The 18588-nt window shown below is 44.1% G+C and overlaps 2 protein-coding genes across 6 annotated transcripts in view; both read left to right on the forward strand.

Moving 5' to 3' along the window:
* PAH (phenylalanine hydroxylase) overlaps positions 1 to 13443 on the forward strand; it is a 52050-nt gene extending 38607 nt beyond the window's left edge. For all 5 annotated transcript variants that reach the window (XM_074581554.1, XM_074581576.1, XM_074581584.1 and 2 more), the window contains 7 exons: positions 186 to 321; positions 1622 to 1691; positions 3335 to 3391; positions 4419 to 4514; positions 4801 to 4934; positions 9264 to 9379; positions 9981 to 13443. In XM_074581554.1, the coding sequence (XP_074437655.1) occupies positions 186 to 321; positions 1622 to 1691; positions 3335 to 3391; positions 4419 to 4514; positions 4801 to 4934; positions 9264 to 9379; positions 9981 to 10024 (653 nt within the window). In that variant the 3' untranslated portion in view covers positions 10025 to 13443. The remainder of the gene's footprint in view (positions 1 to 185; positions 322 to 1621; positions 1692 to 3334; positions 3392 to 4418; positions 4515 to 4800; positions 4935 to 9263; positions 9380 to 9980) is intronic.
* Positions 13444 to 15898: 2455 nt separating this feature from the next.
* Positions 15899 to 18588, forward strand: part of LOC141737770 (tyrosine 3-monooxygenase-like) — a 33599-nt gene continuing 30909 nt past the window's right edge. Inside the window, exons 1-2 of the mRNA XM_074572736.1 lie at positions 15899 to 16096; positions 17018 to 17192. Of these exons, the coding sequence (XP_074428837.1) occupies positions 15899 to 16096; positions 17018 to 17192 (373 nt within the window). The remainder of the gene's footprint in view (positions 16097 to 17017; positions 17193 to 18588) is intronic.

Genomic DNA, 18588 nt, shown 5'->3' on the forward strand with positions numbered 1-18588 from the left:
ACAGATGCTTAGATACTGTGATGGTGGTACACATGGGTAGAAAATTCCCTGCTCTTTCACAATTAAACTCTGTTTAATGGGGAGAGCAAAGAAAACAATTAACAAACTTTTTCCACTGTGAGTCCAGATAAGGATAAATCAAACACACTAGCTGTTTTTAAGATGCCATTTTTTTATCCTTTTAGCCTGCACTGGATTTCGCCTGCGTCCTGTTGCAGGTTTGCTCTCCTCTCGGGATTTCTTGGCTGGGCTGGCATTCCGAGTATTTCACTCTACACAGTATATTCGCCATGCGTCCAGACCCATGTACACACCAGAGCCGTAAGTACTTTGGCACAGAAAGTGTGTAAAGATGAAGCGGACTAATAGCAGCATCAGCCCAACTGATAATAACCATGTGGGACTCTGAAGCACTCCTGGGAACAGAGCTAATGGAGACCAGCCAAACGGCTGCTCTCTTCTGAAAGCATATTCAGAAGATTTCTAGTCTTTTTAACAAGCTGTGTCCTCTTCTGCAAGTTCTTATGGGACTGATCAGACAGTTTTGCTACTGAAAGCATGCTTGTGTGGTGACTGGGACACGATAGAGCAGTGTACAAAGACATTTAGCTTAGCTATTAGCACCCAAACAGTGGTGTGAAATCTTGTGCAGGAATGACTCAACATGTTGCAAGCAAGCTTCTGGCAGCAAGATAAAGGAAGCCCAGATCATTGATCCCTTCTCTTTTTCAGTTTTATGCTGTAATGTTTCTCTCTGTCCCTGGCCATTGTCCTTTTTCACTTGCCATTTTCATCCTCTGCTTTCTATTTTTATGGTTTTTCCTCCCTTCCCTTACCATTTCTTTGCTTCATGCTTCTTCCCACAACCTCTTTTCCACTCCATTTTTCTATCCCTCATTCTTCTGATTTTCCTCCTTGCTTCTGCACACCCCATTCTCATCCTGCAGAAAGCCAGGCTGAAATGTCTGAAGGCCACAGATCTGGCTTTGCTGGGAGCATCTTATCCCTCTCCTCTTTCCATCTTACCTAATCACTTCTCTGTCTTTGAAAAATCTAGCAGTCCTTAGGTGAGTTCTTTCCCAAACATCCCTGTCCAGCTGCCAACTTCAGCTTGTGATGGAAATAGTCCTACCTGAGGAAGGGTGAGCTTCCAGCTCTCAGTGGGAGCCTTTGAGCTTGAACAGGGACTGGAGTTGACCTCTTGAGGTACATGTAGACACCATGGTAAACTGTCTTAGTAGCCTCACCTCCATCTAAACAGGTTTCTTGTCCTTGAGACTGAAAAGTCCATGTTTTCTTTGGTGGGGTGTTTTCTTTCTGGGCTTTCCTGAGGTGGGTGGGCAGTTGAATGGGTGGTTTTCTTCCATAAGGAAAAACAAATAATGCATCATCCTTCCTCTGAGGGATGTATGATGATAAAAATACTGAAAATCCTGGAGTGTGCAAGCTTTTCTACCACAAGAATAATTTCAGAGCAAAATATTTTCCCATGAGTCCTGAGCATTGTTTGCAAGTAGGAGAAAACGCACTACACTCCTGCCTATGTGCAGACTCTAGGGCATTCATCCAGCATTGCTGGACTTCTAAATTAAAGTTATTCAGATGTCATGTTTTCCTGCAGTGATATTTGCCATGAGCTGCTAGGACATGTGCCTCTTTTTGCTGATCCCAGTTTTGCTCAGTTTTCCCAGGTAAGTTGCTCAGTGGTTTTACTATTTTTTATAATTGAACACACTGGAGACTAGGTAACTCAGAAGATGAACTAAGAGCTATGAGGGGTGGGGTGTTTGTTAGCGTATTGTTTAAGAGTGGCTGAGGCTGATTTATTTATTGCTTGAAATCTTGACACAAGTCACTTAGGTGAACTCATGCACCCAAACTCCAAATGTCTGTTCTGTGTGAGTTGTTTTTTGCAGGCAAACCCTTTGTGAAGCCATCATCTGAAAAATTTTTTGTAGATGTTGATCCTACTGAGCAAAGTTAAATGCCTCATGAGTCACATGAATTATTGCCCCACCCTGCAGTCCAAATGTTAGGGAAAGTGAAGATTTTTCGTTGTTTTCTATTGAAGCCACAGAGGAGGCTGAGTAAAGTGGGGAACTGTCCCAGCTGCAAGTATGGGAGAAGGCTGGAGAGGAGCTTTCTCTTTGGTGGTGTTAATGTCTCTGGAAAAGAAGCCAAACCTTGGTGAAGGAGTAAACTTTTGGCTGCATCTTACCAGAAAATGTGAAAAGACAGAAAAAGAGAAAGTCAGAAAGTCAAAAAGACAGGGAGAAAGAAAGAAAGAAGGAAGGAAGGAGAGAAGGAAGGGAAGGGGGAAAGGAAAGGAAAGGAAAGGAAAGGAAAGGAAAGGAAAGGAAAGGAAAGGAGAGGAGAGGAGAGGAGAGGAGAGGAGAGGAGAGGAGAGGAGAGGAGAGGAGAGGAGAGGAGAGGAGAGGAGAGGAGAGGAGAGGAGAGGAGAGGAGAGGAGAGGAGAGGAGAGGAAGAAAAAGAGACAAAGAAGGGTGAAAAGAAGGATGGAGGACAGAAGGGTGGAAGGAATGGTGGAAGGAAGGAAAGAAGGGAAAATGGACTTGATGTAACATCTTCCTCACAAGACAAAAGTCGACTTGATGTAGTTAGCAAGCATTCAGTATTGCCCTCAGGCTCTACCCTTTCCAAAACTGGAATTTCCTTCAAAATAAGCCCTACTGCACCTTGGCTTATTAGGATTTGACATGGTGATGGCTGCTCCCATGCTGTCGGTATGGGTGTGGGGCTCTGATTTTGCATTGAGCAAACCAAGTAAGGTACCTGGTTCTATACAGTCTTGTGTAGGCATCTTCTGAATCCAGCTATTGCATGCCTACTGGGAAAGTCTCCATTGGCTCCTAAGGTATGAATAAGCTCTTTCAAATCATGCCCTGCTATTCAGAAAAAATAATTAATTCAAGGCTTCAGGAAAACTCCTGCAATCAGGGCCCACGAAAACAAAAAGAAGTATTTAAGGTGTGGGAATGTGACTGATTTACCTCCTTCTGACCGTATCATTCTCATGGGTGTGCATTGTAGACTTAATAAAAAGCCTGTCAAAGCAAGAGGAAAATTTTATTTGACCTCAATGAGCTTTGCACCAAGGATCATGCCTTGTAAATGACATTTGGACAGGACCCTTTGTTCATTTCTGGAGAGATTTCTGGTTTAAAATTGATGTTGCACGATAGGAACATGTCCTGTAAACATTTGTGTGTGGTAGTAAGCGATGGTAACATTTAAAATGTGAGAAATTACATAAGACGAGACAGGAAGAATGTTTGCAATAAACAGCTTGAAGAATAATGGTTTATTGTTACAGGAAATTGGACTGGCATCTCTGGGAGCTCCGGATGATTTCATCGAGAAACTCGCTACGGTAATTTAATAAACGAAGGCTCAATTTTCCAAAGCACCCTGTGTTGTCTTAATTCTGCTGCCACTGAAGCCACTGATAGAACTCCCATAGAGTTGAATGGGAACAGAGTGAAGTCCATGATTGGAAAACCCCACCCTGAAACAGTTGCATTAAAGGAAAATAACTTTGGCACCCCTTATTCAAAGTGACAGTTGTGATTAAACACAGAAGCCCAAACAAGATTTCCTCCAGCACAAACATATTGGGCAAGAGATTATATGTTACTACATCACCACAGGAAATTTCAGGAGGCAGCTTCAGTAGCTGTTCTACCTATAAGCGCCCCTTCTCTTCCACCCTGCTAGGCAGATAATGTCCTCTGCAGCCAGTATGGCTCGCCTGAATTCTATTCTGAGACTACTGAGACCCAGAATTGCAAACTTCAAACAAAAACAAGTATATGCCTGTGGTATTAGTGTCCCCAGCGCCAACACACCTGGGCAAAGCAATGCACCATCTTTGCTGTTTCTGATATCTTCTGAGCCAGAACAGGTATCCCTTCAAAATGACAGACCAAGAAGTCAAGCTGGGCCACACACCACCTTCCTTCAATATTGCACTAAGAGCCCATTCCCTCTCCTGCTGCTGCAGCTAGACGCCCTCTATGTGAAACAGGACACAAACTTCTATCAACTAAAGTTCAAACTTCTATCAACTAAGGTTCAAACTTCAACTGGATTGGCCAGCCAAAATGGAATTTAATTGCTATAGTTTCATTGTGTCTGCTCTGCTGACAAATGTAAGCACAGTAAAGCACAACTGTGTTTGTCAGGAAACAGAACTGGTTCCCAGGCACACTGAGTCTAGCATTGTGCCCCTTCCAGGAGAAGAATTTCAGTCTGTGGGGACATTTATTGTATTTATATAATTGATATTTGACACATGGCAAAATTTTAAATGGAAATGTGAACCTTAAATGTATTCAAATCAACGATGTGCACCTACTCTGATCAAGTAATCATATGTTTCTGTCTAATTTTCTTGCTAGGTTTATTGGTTTACGGTGGAGTTTGGACTATGTAAGGAAGGTGATTCACTCAAGGCATATGGTGCAGGGCTGCTGTCTTCATTTGGGGAGCTGCAGGTGTGTCCTATAGAATAAATTTCAAAGTTACTGATAATTGCTCGAATTTCTCTTCTGAATGTCTTCAGATCCTTATTTTACTTCATACGTCATACGTAGAAGTAGCACAAAACATCATATTTAATTGAAATACTTGCTTCTTTTGTAGTAAGTGACATTGTCATTGTATTCCACGGGAGCAACTTTCCTGTCTGAAACTGAGTGGCATTCAGTAGCGCTGTCTTTCTTTCACAGTAAATTCAAGCACTTTTTAACCAAAACAAATTTCTTACCCTTTTGCTCATAGTATTGTTTATCAAGTAAGCCTGAGATTCAGCCTCTTGTCCTGGAGAAGACTGCCGTGCAGAAGTACCCTGTTACTGAGTTCCAGCCTGTCTACTATGTTGCTGAAAGTTTTAAAGATGCAAAAGATAAGCTAAGGTAATCCAGTCATTCCATATAAGACCCAATTTCTTGTCCATTGCCAATACCTTGGATCCCATTGCCATAACAGGTCTTGGGTTGACAGTAGCATTTTGAGAGGCATTAGAAAAAGTTGAGTAATGCTTAAAAAGATTAAACAGTTGTTACACTCAAAATCTTCTTATGGGCAATAAGGGGAAGATACCTTATACAGGAAGCAAGGAATTTGTGGTTAAGACTTTAATCTGTATAACCAAAATGCAACAAAAAATTATTATTAGTCCCATTGCAATGACAGAATCATAGAATCATTTAGGTTGGAAAAGACCTTTAAGATCATCAAGTCCAACTGCAAACCTAACACTGCCAAGTTTACCACTAAACCATGTCCCTAAGCACCATATCTACAAGTCTTTTAAATACATTCTAATGCTTGACAACCCTTTCAGTGAAGAAATTTTTCCTAATATCCAATCTAAACTTCCCCTGGTGCAAGTTGAGGCCATTTTCTCTTGTCCTGTCACTTGTTACACGGGAAAAGAGACTGACACTAACCTCGCTGCAACCTCCTTTCAGATAGTTGTAGAGAGCAATAAGGTCTCAGCCTCCTTTTCTCCAGACTAAACCACCCCGGTTCCCTCAGCCACTTCTCATAGGACTTGTTCTCTAGATGCTTCACCAGTTCTGTTGCCCTTCTTTGGACATGCTCCAGCACCTCAATGCCTTTCTTGTAGTGAGGGGCCCAAAACTGGACACAGTACTCAAGGTGCAGCCTCACCCCTGCTGAGTACAGGGGGAGATGATTTCCCTAGTCCTGCTGGCCATACTATTCCTGATACAGGTCAGGATGCTGTTGGCCTTCTTGGCCACCTGGGCACACTGCTGGCTCATATTCAGCCAGCTGTTGACCAACACTCCCTGGTCCTTTTCTGCCAGACAGCTTTCCAGCCACTCTTCCCCAAGCCCGTAGCACTGCATGGGGTTGCTGTGACCCAAGTGTGGCACTTAGCCTTGTTAAATCTCATACAACTGGCCTCAGCCCATAGATCCAGCCTGTCCAGATCCCTCTGCAAAGCCTTCCTACCCTCAAGCAGATCGACACTCCTGCCCAACTTGGTGTCATCTGCCAACTTACTGAGGCTGCACTCGATCCCCTCATCCAGATCATTGATAAAGATCTTAAACAGGACTGGCCCCAATGAGCCCTGGGGAACACCACTCATGACCAGCTGCCAAATGGAATTAACTCCTTTCACCACCACTCTTTGGGCCTGGCCAGCCAACCAGGTTTTTTACTCAACGAAGAGTACACATATCCAAGTCATGAGTAGCCAGTTTCTCCAGGAGAGTGCTGTGGGAAACCGTGTCAAAGGCTTTACTAAAGTCCAGGTAAACAACATCCTTTCCCTCATCCACTAAGCGTGTCACCTTGTCATAGAAGGAGACCAGGTTTGTCAAGCAGGACCTGCCTTTCATAAACCCATGTTGACTGTGCCTGGTCACCTGGCTGTCCTGTACATGCCATGTGTTGGCACTCAAGATGATCAGCTCCATAACCTTCCCTGGCACCGAGGTCAGACTGACAGGCCTGTAGTTCCCTTGATCCTCCTTCTGGCCCTTCTTGTAAGATGGGCATCACTTAGGGTCAAAGCTAGCTAATTAATGCAAAGCAAATCTCTTTAACAATACTACAGTTAAAAGTTCTTGTATAAAAAATCCCCTAGTATCCACTCCTTTTCCTCTGACATTATGCTGACCCTTACACTTTTTTCTGTGTCTTAAGTGAACAGTTTCAGTCTAGTGGTGGGGGATGGAGTTGTCAAGTATTCAGCATCTTGAGGTCTTCAGAGCAGGACTGTGATGTTAATGAATGGAGTTTCTGCCTCTCTTTTGTGAGGGGGTGGATGATGTTGATGCTTCCTTTCTTCACCCTCAGTCCAAAGTTTCCTCAGGGATATTTTGATGTTTTCTAACATGCTTTACATCTTGCTTTTTCTACATTGATCTGCAAATCTGTGTTATTTCTGATATTAAAATTTATGTTAAATATTTTTTTCTTTGTCCCTTTTTTTTTCCTCTAAACCATTTTTTTCCTCAGCTTCTAAGTTTGCTTTACTGTTAATAACCAGCCAGTGGGGAGTTGATGATAGCCCAAGGACCACCAGCATCATCCTAGGCTTGTGCCTTTAGGACCTCTGTTTTCAGCTCATGCTGGTACTCCTTTATGCTGCATCATTGCTTTAGGATCAGACTTAGTTCACCATGTACAGGGTAACTACTTGCTATTCCTGCATGTATAAAAATTATTAACGACAGGCATTATAGCACACAGTTATTCAGAATTAAACAAAACTGAAACTAATTAGGTAATAGCTACATGGTCATTAGCCAATTGCTATTACAGCTAAACAAAACTGCAAGCAAACCTAATAAACCCAATCCTGAGGCATGTGTGGTTAGCTTAATACAGAGCCTCCAGCTTGTTACCAGCAGTGTGTTTACAAGACTACAGGGCTACACAGTAAATCTTTCAGTCATCTGTGACTGAAATACAGATTCAGTTCCAGTTCAACAAGACTTGGAAATAATGGTCCAGGTTCAGTTCTTGTTCTTGAAACAGGAATGGCGCAGATTTTGTTTGGAGTTCAGCTTGGGTTCCACCTCACAGCAATATTTCTATTTCTGTTTAAAAAAACCACCACCGTATTTGTGGATGTTAACCAATACACTGGGGGTTAGCCTTGGTTCACACTCCACAAATTTTTCACTTGGAGATACCACACAGGGACTTGTCTCAGACCTGCAGTCTCCTCTCTCTCTCTCTCTCTCCCCGCCATTCACAGATAAACACATACCGAGACTCAAGATATTCTGCTGCCCCAGGCTCCCCAGCTCCAAGATCTTCCTAGTTACCTTTCCTGCTGTTTCCTCAGTCATCATAAGCCTGAAGCCTCTCCTTTTGCCCTTTTCTCTGGGGTAATACCTGAGAAAGATGGCCTTCTCTTCTGGTTTGTGCTATTAAAACCCTGTACGTGGTTCCTGTCTTCTCTGTATAGTTCTCTAACTGAGTAGCAAGTTCCTTGAGAAAGTGGAAGATGGTGCCTTACTCTATAAAAACAATCTTGGAGCTTCTTTTATATGGTTCAATGACCAAATTGGAGAAGTGATTAAATTGAAATAGAGGTCTAGCAGTTGGTTCAGTGCGTGTGTTTGTGGCTTGCACCTGGATATGTTTGTTTGCGTGTAATAGAAAACCTCCCTGAAAAATTATTCTGCGGCTGACCTAAAATATTTCAGCTTAAGGCACTCATCTTCTAATTAGGATCTTACCTTCAGTTGAGATGTAGGAAGACTGTCTTCTAATTTTTTCCTCCCCTTAGAAAAAAATGGACTGGTGCCACTAAACACTTTCGTCCTAGCCAACAAAATATTTTCCACTGTCACACCTTGTGGCCTGCTCACACTGAACTCTGAGACAATGGCCTTAGCTGACAATAATTAGGACTAAACTGAAGGAGCAATGTGGAGGTGGCATCCAGCACATTCCACAGTTCTGGGCGTATGGGACTTACCATGCCGGGTCACAGTCTGTATAGTGGGGCTCCATAATCAACTCCTGCGTGCTTTCCTTCCTCTTTCAGCAATAACTTCGGTAATCTGAAGCAGATATATAAGACAGTATCCTGCTGGGGTCTACAAGGAGCGTGGAACAATAGCTCTCATCCCATTCAGAGTCCTCCTTTCCACAGTTCTGTGGTTATGCAAATTAATGCTTTCCCAAGATACTAAAATCTTAATGTTTCTGCCATGGAATTAACTATTTTGCAGCAGGGAAGGCTGCAAATAAGGGGTGGCAAGAATGCTGCTTCACTCCATTGACTGTCTCCTACTTTGCAGTGACCTGGAAGGCACTACCAACCATGCCAGAAGTTAGAACTTTGTTTCCTCCTTGTTATGTCAGGATGGCATGGGTACTTGACCTTACTTTCCCAGAAATTGCAAATTTGGATCAGCATTCCTGTATTTTGCATTATGGAAAGGAAAATGAAATTTTCAAGCTTGGCAAATCTCGATAACTACATAGTTGGCCTACACCAGGAGCAGTGTTGCCATGCCAATAGCATAATTAGTCCTGCTTGGAAAAAAACAAAGGTAGTAAAGACAAATCCAGATTCAAGTGTGTTACAGAATGCTGTATGTCTCAGATCACTCGGCAGGAATTTCAGTTATTTCCTCTTGCAGATTTTCTTATTCTCCTCAGCAACAGATGCACACACCAAGAAAAGACTGAGTTACTGAAAACAGGAGATTTGTAAGTTTGTATGTGTTTTTGTATTTTTGCCTCAGGAAATTTGCTCAAACGATCCCTCGCCCTTTCTCTGTTCGGTACAATCCCTACACTCAGAGGATTGAAGTCCTGGACAATGCAAAGCAGCTGAAGAACTTAGCCGACACTATCAATAGTAAGGAACCACAGATTTGTTACCTTGAATTCCTCAAAACTTGGATCAGAATAGCAACCACAAAGCAGATTTCCTCTGGTTGCATTTAATGCTCTGAGCCTGAAAAAAATCAAGCGGCACACATCTCCTTTCTGGTGCAAAAATTGCTTTCTAATTCTAGCCAAGATTCAAAAGAGCTTTTCCACCTGACTGCAGCTTGTTACAGTTTTAGCGGAGGTGCTAGCAAAGGCCAGAAGGCCTTGTGGGAGATTCTGATGTGTGGCTCTAGCTGTTCTCGGTAAGGAAGGAAAGGAACAGCTTGGCTTTAATTACATTTTCTTTTGCCACTCTTGCCTTTTTCCTGATACTTTTTCCCCCTAACATTGGTTAGCTGGCTGAGAGCCAGCACATCTGGTCCTGTGAGCCATCCTTGTGTCGCTGATGAAGGCAAAGGGCTGACTCTGAAGACCTTACTCCACTAAGGCCCTAATAAATGTGTCCAATCCAGCACTTCTTTGTTCACCTTATTCTTTCAGGGAATGGATATAAAGGGTAAATATATACAGGAGTGTTAGAAATGGGCTAGCTATAGGATTAACCACCCTAATTATTTCTTTTGCAGGTGAGATGGGGATCCTTTGCAATGCCCTCCAGAAGATAAAATGAAGATTCACTGTAACTTGCTAATCACTGGCTACTGACTAGAAGTTGCCATGTGCAAATGCCAGTATTCATCTAGCCTCAGTCTATTATCTTCCTGTGTACTGCATGAATGCTTATGTTATATATCTTAATTACTATAGATTAGCAGAGAAAGAGACACCTGCAAGTGACCCTTGGCTCTTTTGGCCTTCAAACACTAATCCATTTTTTCTCACTAAAGCATAAAAATTACCTTAGTTCTGGGAATTTGTGGAAAGTCTCCACATCTGTTGTGCCAAAGAAGAAGGAGATATCCACTATGCAGAGCTATAGTCTGCTGTAGATGTAAGGCTGCATTTCCATTCTAGGCCCAGGGACAGGACGGCAATGACTAACAGGCTAATCTACTTCACTTTCTCCCATAGTCATTCTTCCCTCAGTCCTTCATATTTGTGCGAGGTTCCCATTGAGTCCCAAACTCTACATGTTTCGGGGGGTATACATATACCTCTTGATCCTCTGTACCTCTACTTTTACACATAAGCACCTCTACCCTGAAATATATATTTTTTTCCTAAAAATGCAATGTTGCCATTGATCCAAAGCACAGATGCTGTCAGAAAAGACAGCAAGTATTCTGCAGTCTCATTAACAAAGATTTATCACCATGAATAAATATACTATATTTGAACAAGCACCAATCCCACAAAGGTTTGTGCAGGCCAGGAATGCTGTATGCTGTGATGTGTCATTGGTTTTCAAAGCAAAGACTCTGAGGCTGCCTATCCAGGGCTTGGAGTCTGTGCCTCAATACAGTACCCACAAAAAAGCCCCTTCAGAGGAGAGTTACCTAAAGGCAAGTCCGTGTGCCTTTTTGCAGTTGGATGTGATGTCAGCCTGTCAATACTTTGTGCAAGCAAGAAACCATGCAGATGTCCTAAGGACAGGACAGGACGTCAAGGCGTTGTTAGTCCAGACTCAGAGCTGTACTGGCTGTAATGTTGTGTAACATCATGGATTCAGAGATGATTCAGGAGCAGCCAGCTCACAGAAAGGGGAGGCGTCTCTTAATAGACATACTCAGCTACTCACCTTGGAAGGCTGACATGTGAAGGCTACCTTGTGTTGGGTGTGTCCTTCTCTGAGAGTGCTTTATGCAGCACTGCTACAAGGTATCTCCTGATTTTCTGGACACACAATCCAGAAGGTGGATACCAACAATTTGGAAATGGAGAAGAAGTGGTTCTTACAATGCAGCTGAAGACGTCAGAGCCTTCCAACTCCTAACTCACTGTGTCTGTGGCTAGAGTCACCACTAAAGCTAGGGAAGACCCAGGTTAGCTGAGTCCCAATCTGAGTGCATTCAAACCCAAACACTGTATCTTTCAAGACAGCTCCTAAGTCATGATACTTTTTGGAGTCTCCTTCCTTCTCCAACTTGAGCTTAATCCCTCTTTTTTGGTTAAAGCATTTTTATTTTTCCTGGAGTATAGCTTGACTGAGGTAGCAAATGGAAGCAAGGGTGATTCCAGCTTAACCCAATGGCTGAGCCATGGAGAGAGGAAACCTTTGCCATTCAGAAATCTATTTCTGTATTTTATCCAATAACTTTCACTCAAAGCAGCTAAATGACCTCTTAGGCTGGTCCACACTGTATAATGCCTCCCTGTAGCTCCCTAGTTGAAGGAGGAAGGAGATCAGCACTTGTACATCGGAACTGAATGGAGCAAAGCAAAGCAAAGCAGAACAGTATTTCCAGCTTGAAACAGTTCTGCATCACGATACTAACATGATTCAGGAATCACATTTCTGTTAGAAGGTCCAAAGATGGAGAGGGATTCAAAGGTCCACAAATCTCACACCTACTTTCATACTACTCTTGTATTTATAGTTTGAAAATCAATGGAGTTTTAACGTAAGCATCATCCTTTAGGAAGATAGGAAGTACAGCTGTTTCCATTATATTTATGGTGGGTAATAACATTAATCTAAGGATACCAGCTGCAAGCCTTTTCAATAGACATACACTTATGCAAAATGGTATCATTTTGGTGCTTTGAAGTAAGCTTTTTAATCTCTGTGTCTTTTTTCTTCCTTTTTTTTTTTTTCATGACAATGTCTGTGTAGATCTTTCAGTCCTGCTTGGCATGTATTTTAAGTGTGAAGTAGCCCACTCCCTTTCTCTCTTTATATAATAGGACCCATAAGGTAACTGTGTACCACAAAGAGACAATTTCATCCCAAGGGTGCAGTCTTTCAAACTAATCCTCAGACAGCTTTCCAAGCTCTTCTGCTTCTGGCTGTTGTTATGAGTGACAGCAGCAGTAAATCTATAGTGATATTGAGAACCCAGGATTCATGGTTGTGTTTTATGTGCAAGTGGAATTGTTAAAGAATATTGATGGCACAAGTCTGATTCTGTGTCCTTTAATGCAGATTTAAATGAGCAATAACTCCAGCCAAAGCAGCATAATATAACGGTTCAGCGAGACTGAGAGACAAGAAAAACTTAAATGCTCAGTATTTTAAAAGCAGAGGAAATGTACTGAAAGTAGATTTTCTTGCAAAATAAATTAGCTTGTGCATATGTGCTTTAAATAGTACAAATAGGTTTCATTTTAAGTAGTACTTCTTAATGTTTGACTACTTATTTCCATGCTAAAGAAAGGTAAAGGTGGGTAGCAAAATGCTTTTTGCATTATCTGGCCAGTGTAGGTCCTCTTTGCAATGTATCCACACAGGTTTATCAGAATTAAATACCCCGGTAGGGAGAAATGCCCATTTGAAGTGGGTTCCAACTCAAAAAAGGCTGTGTTGGACTGGTTGAGTATCACTCATCCAAACTAGATGATGGAGCTTGAACATGAAACTGATATTAAAAAGAAATAAATCTCTTGATGTAATTACCTCAAAGTGTACGGCAAAGCCTTGATTGCTCTACTTCTTTGTATGCTATTCTGACTAACCTATCCCAAGCTACTCTTTTAAGAAACCTTCCTCTCTTCTATACCATTCCTCTCTTCTATCCTACTATGATCACATTTTTAAAGTCTCCATTTCCAGCTCTGTTTCAGGTGACCAAAGAAACCCTTTCATAAGGCCCTTTTCCTTTGCAGTGACCTTGGCTGAGGTCAGCAATGGTGATGAGGGAGGAGTTGCCAGCACAGGTTACACAGGGAGGTGGTCTCCTCTGGCTGTCTTAATATGCCTAGATATGACAGTAGTCTTGGAGTAGGGATGCTTTATTCCCCAAAGGATGCAGAAATTATTGGAAGAGGGATTAAGCACAAGAGGACTCCACAGGAGAGCATTCTTTTAAAGCCTGTCTCTTCACTGCTTCAAACCACACTAGCAGTTGGCAGAAAAGACTTTTTAAATGTTCAAATGTAACCATTTAAATTAACCCAAATAAACAGAAATATTAATGCTGCATCCATCACAAATGAATAGTACTGTGCTCATAGAGGGTGGAGATATTTGCAATGGGAACAGATGAAAAAAGGGCAGGTTGGTTGTGGCAATCAGCCATGTTCTTTTAAAGCCATGTCCATTCAGGGGCTGTGTGAGAGGAGATGAGCCTATTCTTGGGGTGGGAGATTCCCCCTTCTGCCTGTCCCCATGGGAAAGGATGACACACTGTGCTCCAGTCCTTGCATAGCCCTTTAAACTGCAGCACCCACCCTGAGACCCCTCCTCCTACTCTCCCAGAGGTCCCCAAAAGAGCTGAAAGCAGGACTCGGGGATGTCTCAGCAGATCTGACTTATATCATGGGTGAGGTCTTCCTGGGCCTTCTCCAAGTGTGGATTCAAGGTGGTATTGCAGTGTCCTCTGGCTGAGGAAGCACATTTCATCAGCTGGAGAGTCAGGGCTCTCTGTGCTGGTTCTGCAATGGGCTACAAAGCTCTGGCTAGACTGCTTCAACTGTCACACTGGCTGATGAGTCCAGTCTGGCTCTGTAGCAAAACCTCAATTCTCAGTAGAGAAACCCAAAGACCATTTTGCTTAGTGCTGTACTAGCACCTAGAAATGGGACTCTGACATTATAGCATAAAGAGTGCCACAGGAGCGCAATGGCCCTGCTCTGCCAGTATTTGTGACCAGTGCCTTAAACATGCACGGCAAGCCCTAGGGCTTTCACCTACATGTAGCTGGAGTAGGAGACCTTGTGCCATTTGACATTCGTGCCATGCCTGTGGACTGGATGTGGGGATACATGCACCCACCCTTCATGGGAAAGGCCATCTGGACTCAGATAGTCAGCTCAGCTTTTTCTCCCGTGCCCAGCCTTGCCACAGCTGTTGGGGGAAAGTGGGAGTGGAAGAGCCTTTTCCCCGCCTTAAAGCTCACTTTTCCCCCCACCCCGTTCAGTTTGTAGCTGCAACTCTGTCACCCTTGCCCTCCCGGAGCTCGCTGGGACATGAGCTGGGCCAGGGCCGAGGGGCGCCCGGGGCAGCCAGCGGAGCGGAGGGTGCCGCAGCCCCGAGCCCGTCAGGGTTCAGCACCGCGGACAGCGGCTGGCCCTGCCCTGCCCGCGGGCGGCGCCGAGCCCCGCGGCGCCCCGGCCCGGGCCAGGGCTGGGCACGGCCGGGGGGACACCTCTTTCCGGGCTGGCACTCGCCACGTCCTGCAAAGCCTGCAGTGCCCGAGGTCTGGATGGGTCGATGTTCCTCAGGACGCTGAGACCCACCTGTTGGGCATGGTGCTCTAAAATTTGCCTTGGGTTTGTCTGTGTCAGACAGGCGATGGAGGGGGAAATTGAGACCTTCCCAGTGCTCCGTCTTGGGCCAAAGGAAAACACGGTGCCATCATGGTCTCTGGAGAACAAAATTTGGCTGCACTGTCTTTCTTCCCTGGCCAGAGGGAAGGCAAGAGCAATACAGCACCGGGCTGTGTGGCCCAGTCAGAATCAGCTAAGGGGCACATCAGAAATAGCTCCACCTGCAAATGGAGGACAGAGAGGTCACCTTCCCTGTGGGCCTGCAAGATGACTTTCAAGGGTATTCCAGCACACTGTAACTTGGGGCATTAAGACAGAGGTGCTCATACCCAGAAACATGTATATGGATGTCAAAGGATGCCATGCCCTGGGAGGAGCAGAGCTGAATCCTCCCTGAGCTTGCCCTGCCAGCTGTGAGAATGATGTGACTCTGGACTTTTTGAAAGTTTATTTCACTGGAGCAAAAATCATGACAGAAACAAATTCCAACAGAGGAACTTAGCCTGGAGGTAGCTCTCAGGTCTTGTGGGGCTAGGGTGGGACAGGCCAGATCATGTGGGCAGGAAAAGTTCAGAATAGGCGATGAACTTTGACTCTGGCTCAGGTCTCTCTGGCACTCCCACAATTGTGTCTGTGCAGAGAGGACACCACCTGGATTGGGCTTGGTGTTGCAGAAAGAGCATTTTTGGTTCCCTGTGGGCATGGTCAACACAGAGAGAGCCCCAGTGAGATAAGAGAGGTTGGGGAGGAAGGGCAATCTCAGACATTATGCAGGGCGATCCAGACTGGGTGATGTAAATGGGGCTCAGGCTAATTGCCTCTCCACAAAGGAGCGCATCTCCAGGGGTGTACAGCTTGCAGACACCTTCAAACAGAGCAGGAGGGCCACGCTTTGAAGTTACCCAGAGGAGGAGGGTTATCTTGGGCTCTTGCGCATATCCTACGCAGGCAGTTTCCCTTGATGTGTCTGGCATGGCCAACATAAATGTCCCCACACCTAACACAGTAGCAACCACCTTGCTTTGCTGCTGTCTGTCAGCTCTGATCTCACTACCCACATAGGCGCCCTGCATCTCCAGTCCCATCACATCCCCTGGACATTGCTCTGGGAGAAGCACTCACATCCTCAGGCAGTTTCCACTCAACATCTGTCAATTGCAATCTGCTCCACTGTCTCCCAATGAAGACCAACTTGGTGGGGATCTCAGGCCAAAAGGAAGAGGCCAGCAAGGAGAAAGAGATGCATGCCATAGAGTCCTTGAACAGGCGAGGCAGCCTGGACTCCAACAGGGAGGATGGCACAGCCACTCTCATCCTGACCTTCGCCCTCTGCAATGTGAAGAAGACTGAGCTCTCTAGGGCAGCCAAAATCTTTGAGGTACAGAGCTCGTCATTCCCTTCCTTCCATTGAACCCTCTCTTCTGTCGCTATTGCCTTCACCCCTCCCACTCTGCATCTCCCCTTCTCTCACCCTTCTCCTGCTCTCTGCATGACATGCCTCCATCTGCCTTACCCCTTTGTCTTTGTACCTGTTTTGGTACAGCTGCTCAGAGAGTTTGGCTGGCCTCTCCGGGTGAAGAAGGGAAGTGGTATGGAGGGAGGGAGCAGCTGGACACAGTCATTTAGAAGAATCATCATTTTATGCAAGGGCTGTTCAGAGCAGATTCCAATCTATTGTTTCTTTCTAACAGTTGTATTGGCCAGCCACCTCTAAACAACAGGCCAGCACTTCAAGCATTCAGATTGTGGGGATGTTAGGAGCCAATGAATTTTCTCTGCATATTTGGCAGGAGATATAGAGAATACAAGAGCTGTAAACCATACAGGCATTATATATTCTGGACACTTGAAGTATGCCTACCAGGTGCTCACTCTCATCTTTGAAAATGAATAACTCAAAAGAAAAGTATTTTATTTGTTACTTATTTTTAATCATTCCCAATTATTTAATGATTATGGTGTTATTATACATCAATAGATCTGCTTTCATTCTGCCAGGGCCTTAAGAGTTACCCAGCCAGTCGTTTGTTATTTCTGAACAGATGAAATGCTACAGTCAACAGTATTTTGTCTTTCATCTCCACCTATCTCTACGTAATTCTATAGTGTTCAATCTTTAACTCTGCCTGTATTTTAGCTCCTTCTAAACTGGGCGTTACTACGCGTCATTGCTTAACATGCGCTTCTTGTTAAGACCCCTTTTAGTCACCTTTTAAAGACATTGCAGAAGTGTATCTAGACTTACCTGGATTTTCAGTCTTTGGAGAAGCTTCATCATATGAGCATCTGTCTCTTGCAGATGTTTGAAACTCAGATCCATCACTTTGAAACCAGACGAGCCAAAAAGCCCAAGAACTCTGCTGTTGATCTCGACATTTTTGTTGAATGTGAAGTTCACAGTGCTGATGTTAGTATCCTTATCACCTCCCTAAAGAGAGTAGGAGAAGATGTGAAAACTATCAGAGAAGACAAAGGTAAGAGATGTATACATCTGTTAGTGCTGTTTTGTTTCTTTCTGGAGTATGTTTTTTAGCATTAGCTTCACAGTAGTAATTTAATTAGTCTGGAAAATAGTGAGCGTGCATTCATTTTTCTTCACTGCATGACTGTTTCCCCTGAATTGGGACCATTCCCATTAGTGTGGAAAGGGAGGCACTTTGTCATAGCCAGCCGTGAGAAGGACAGAGCAGCAAAGCAAGAAGTTGAGGAGAAACTCTAAACTCCCCAATGGTAGGAAGACTGTGGGCTTAGAGCTGAGAGCGGTATAGAGAACTGACTTCTCTGGAGCTCTGCAGAGTGAACACAGATACTTGATGGGAACACAGTGATATAGCAAAGGGTCTGAATGTTTCATTCACTTGTAGCATATTGTGTTGGTTTTGTTAAAAGAAGCAGTAGCTGTCTGTTTATGGTGTCCTGGGTACTGCCATCTGGGTCCAGTAAGACTGGAGGTAGATTGCTCCTTCACTGAGAAGAACTGAATGCAACAAGCTGTAAGAAGCTTCAAGAGTGCAAGAGGGAGAGAGGGTCAGGAGAAAGTCTGCAGGTAGTAGGAGAATCAGGAGATGAACTTCTTGTAGAGAACAGACCCATGGCCAAGTCTGGAGTAACAGAGCACCAGGCATTTTCCTGGCCACCTGAAAAGCTTGTTTGGAGGTTATACAGCTTCCAAGGTGGAACCTTAGGAACAGCATTTCACCTGGCAAAGTGTTGCAAGTGGCTACTCAACTGACTGTCCTGTATTTGAGTCACCATTCCTACCAGTCATCAGCATAAGAAGTGAGTTTGCCAGAGGTAGACTGGTATTTTTCCTGTTTACAGGCAGGTAGGGGATTGGTGAGTACAACAAGCTGTTAGAGACCCTTAAGACAATGCTGAGGGTGCCAGAGGTGCCCCTGATAGATGAGAGGGCTGAGGGTCCATCTCAGAGGTTGAATTCTCTGAATACAGAATTGCCATGAAGTTTCCCACCCTTGACAAGGCCAGGAAGAAATCCCCAGGGAGCTTTCTGATAATACATTCCTGTTTGGACACCTTTGGGTATTGCTTGAAATTCACTTTCAGGCTAGTGATGAGAGGCACTCCATGCCAAGCTGTTATCAGGGACTGTGTGGATATCAAAAAGGTATCACTGTCATTAGGGAAACTGGAGAGCCGAAGAGCATTTTGGAAGTGAAGCAGCATGTCTTTAGGATTTTCTTGGGAGTTGAGAGGTTTGTGCTCAGAAGTAGCAGTTAGATTCAGGTGTGCTGGGGCTGGGATCTACAATAGAAACAAGGGACTGTTAAAAGAGAGTGCGTTTATGGTTAAAGCAGAGGAATATTAGGGACATAGTTTTCTTCACATTTTCCTTTTTCTTATGGTTTTGAA

Source organism: Larus michahellis, chromosome 1, assembly GCF_964199755.1.
Source record: "Larus michahellis chromosome 1, bLarMic1.1, whole genome shotgun sequence".
NCBI classification, from domain to species: Eukaryota; Metazoa; Chordata; class Aves; order Charadriiformes; family Laridae; genus Larus; species Larus michahellis.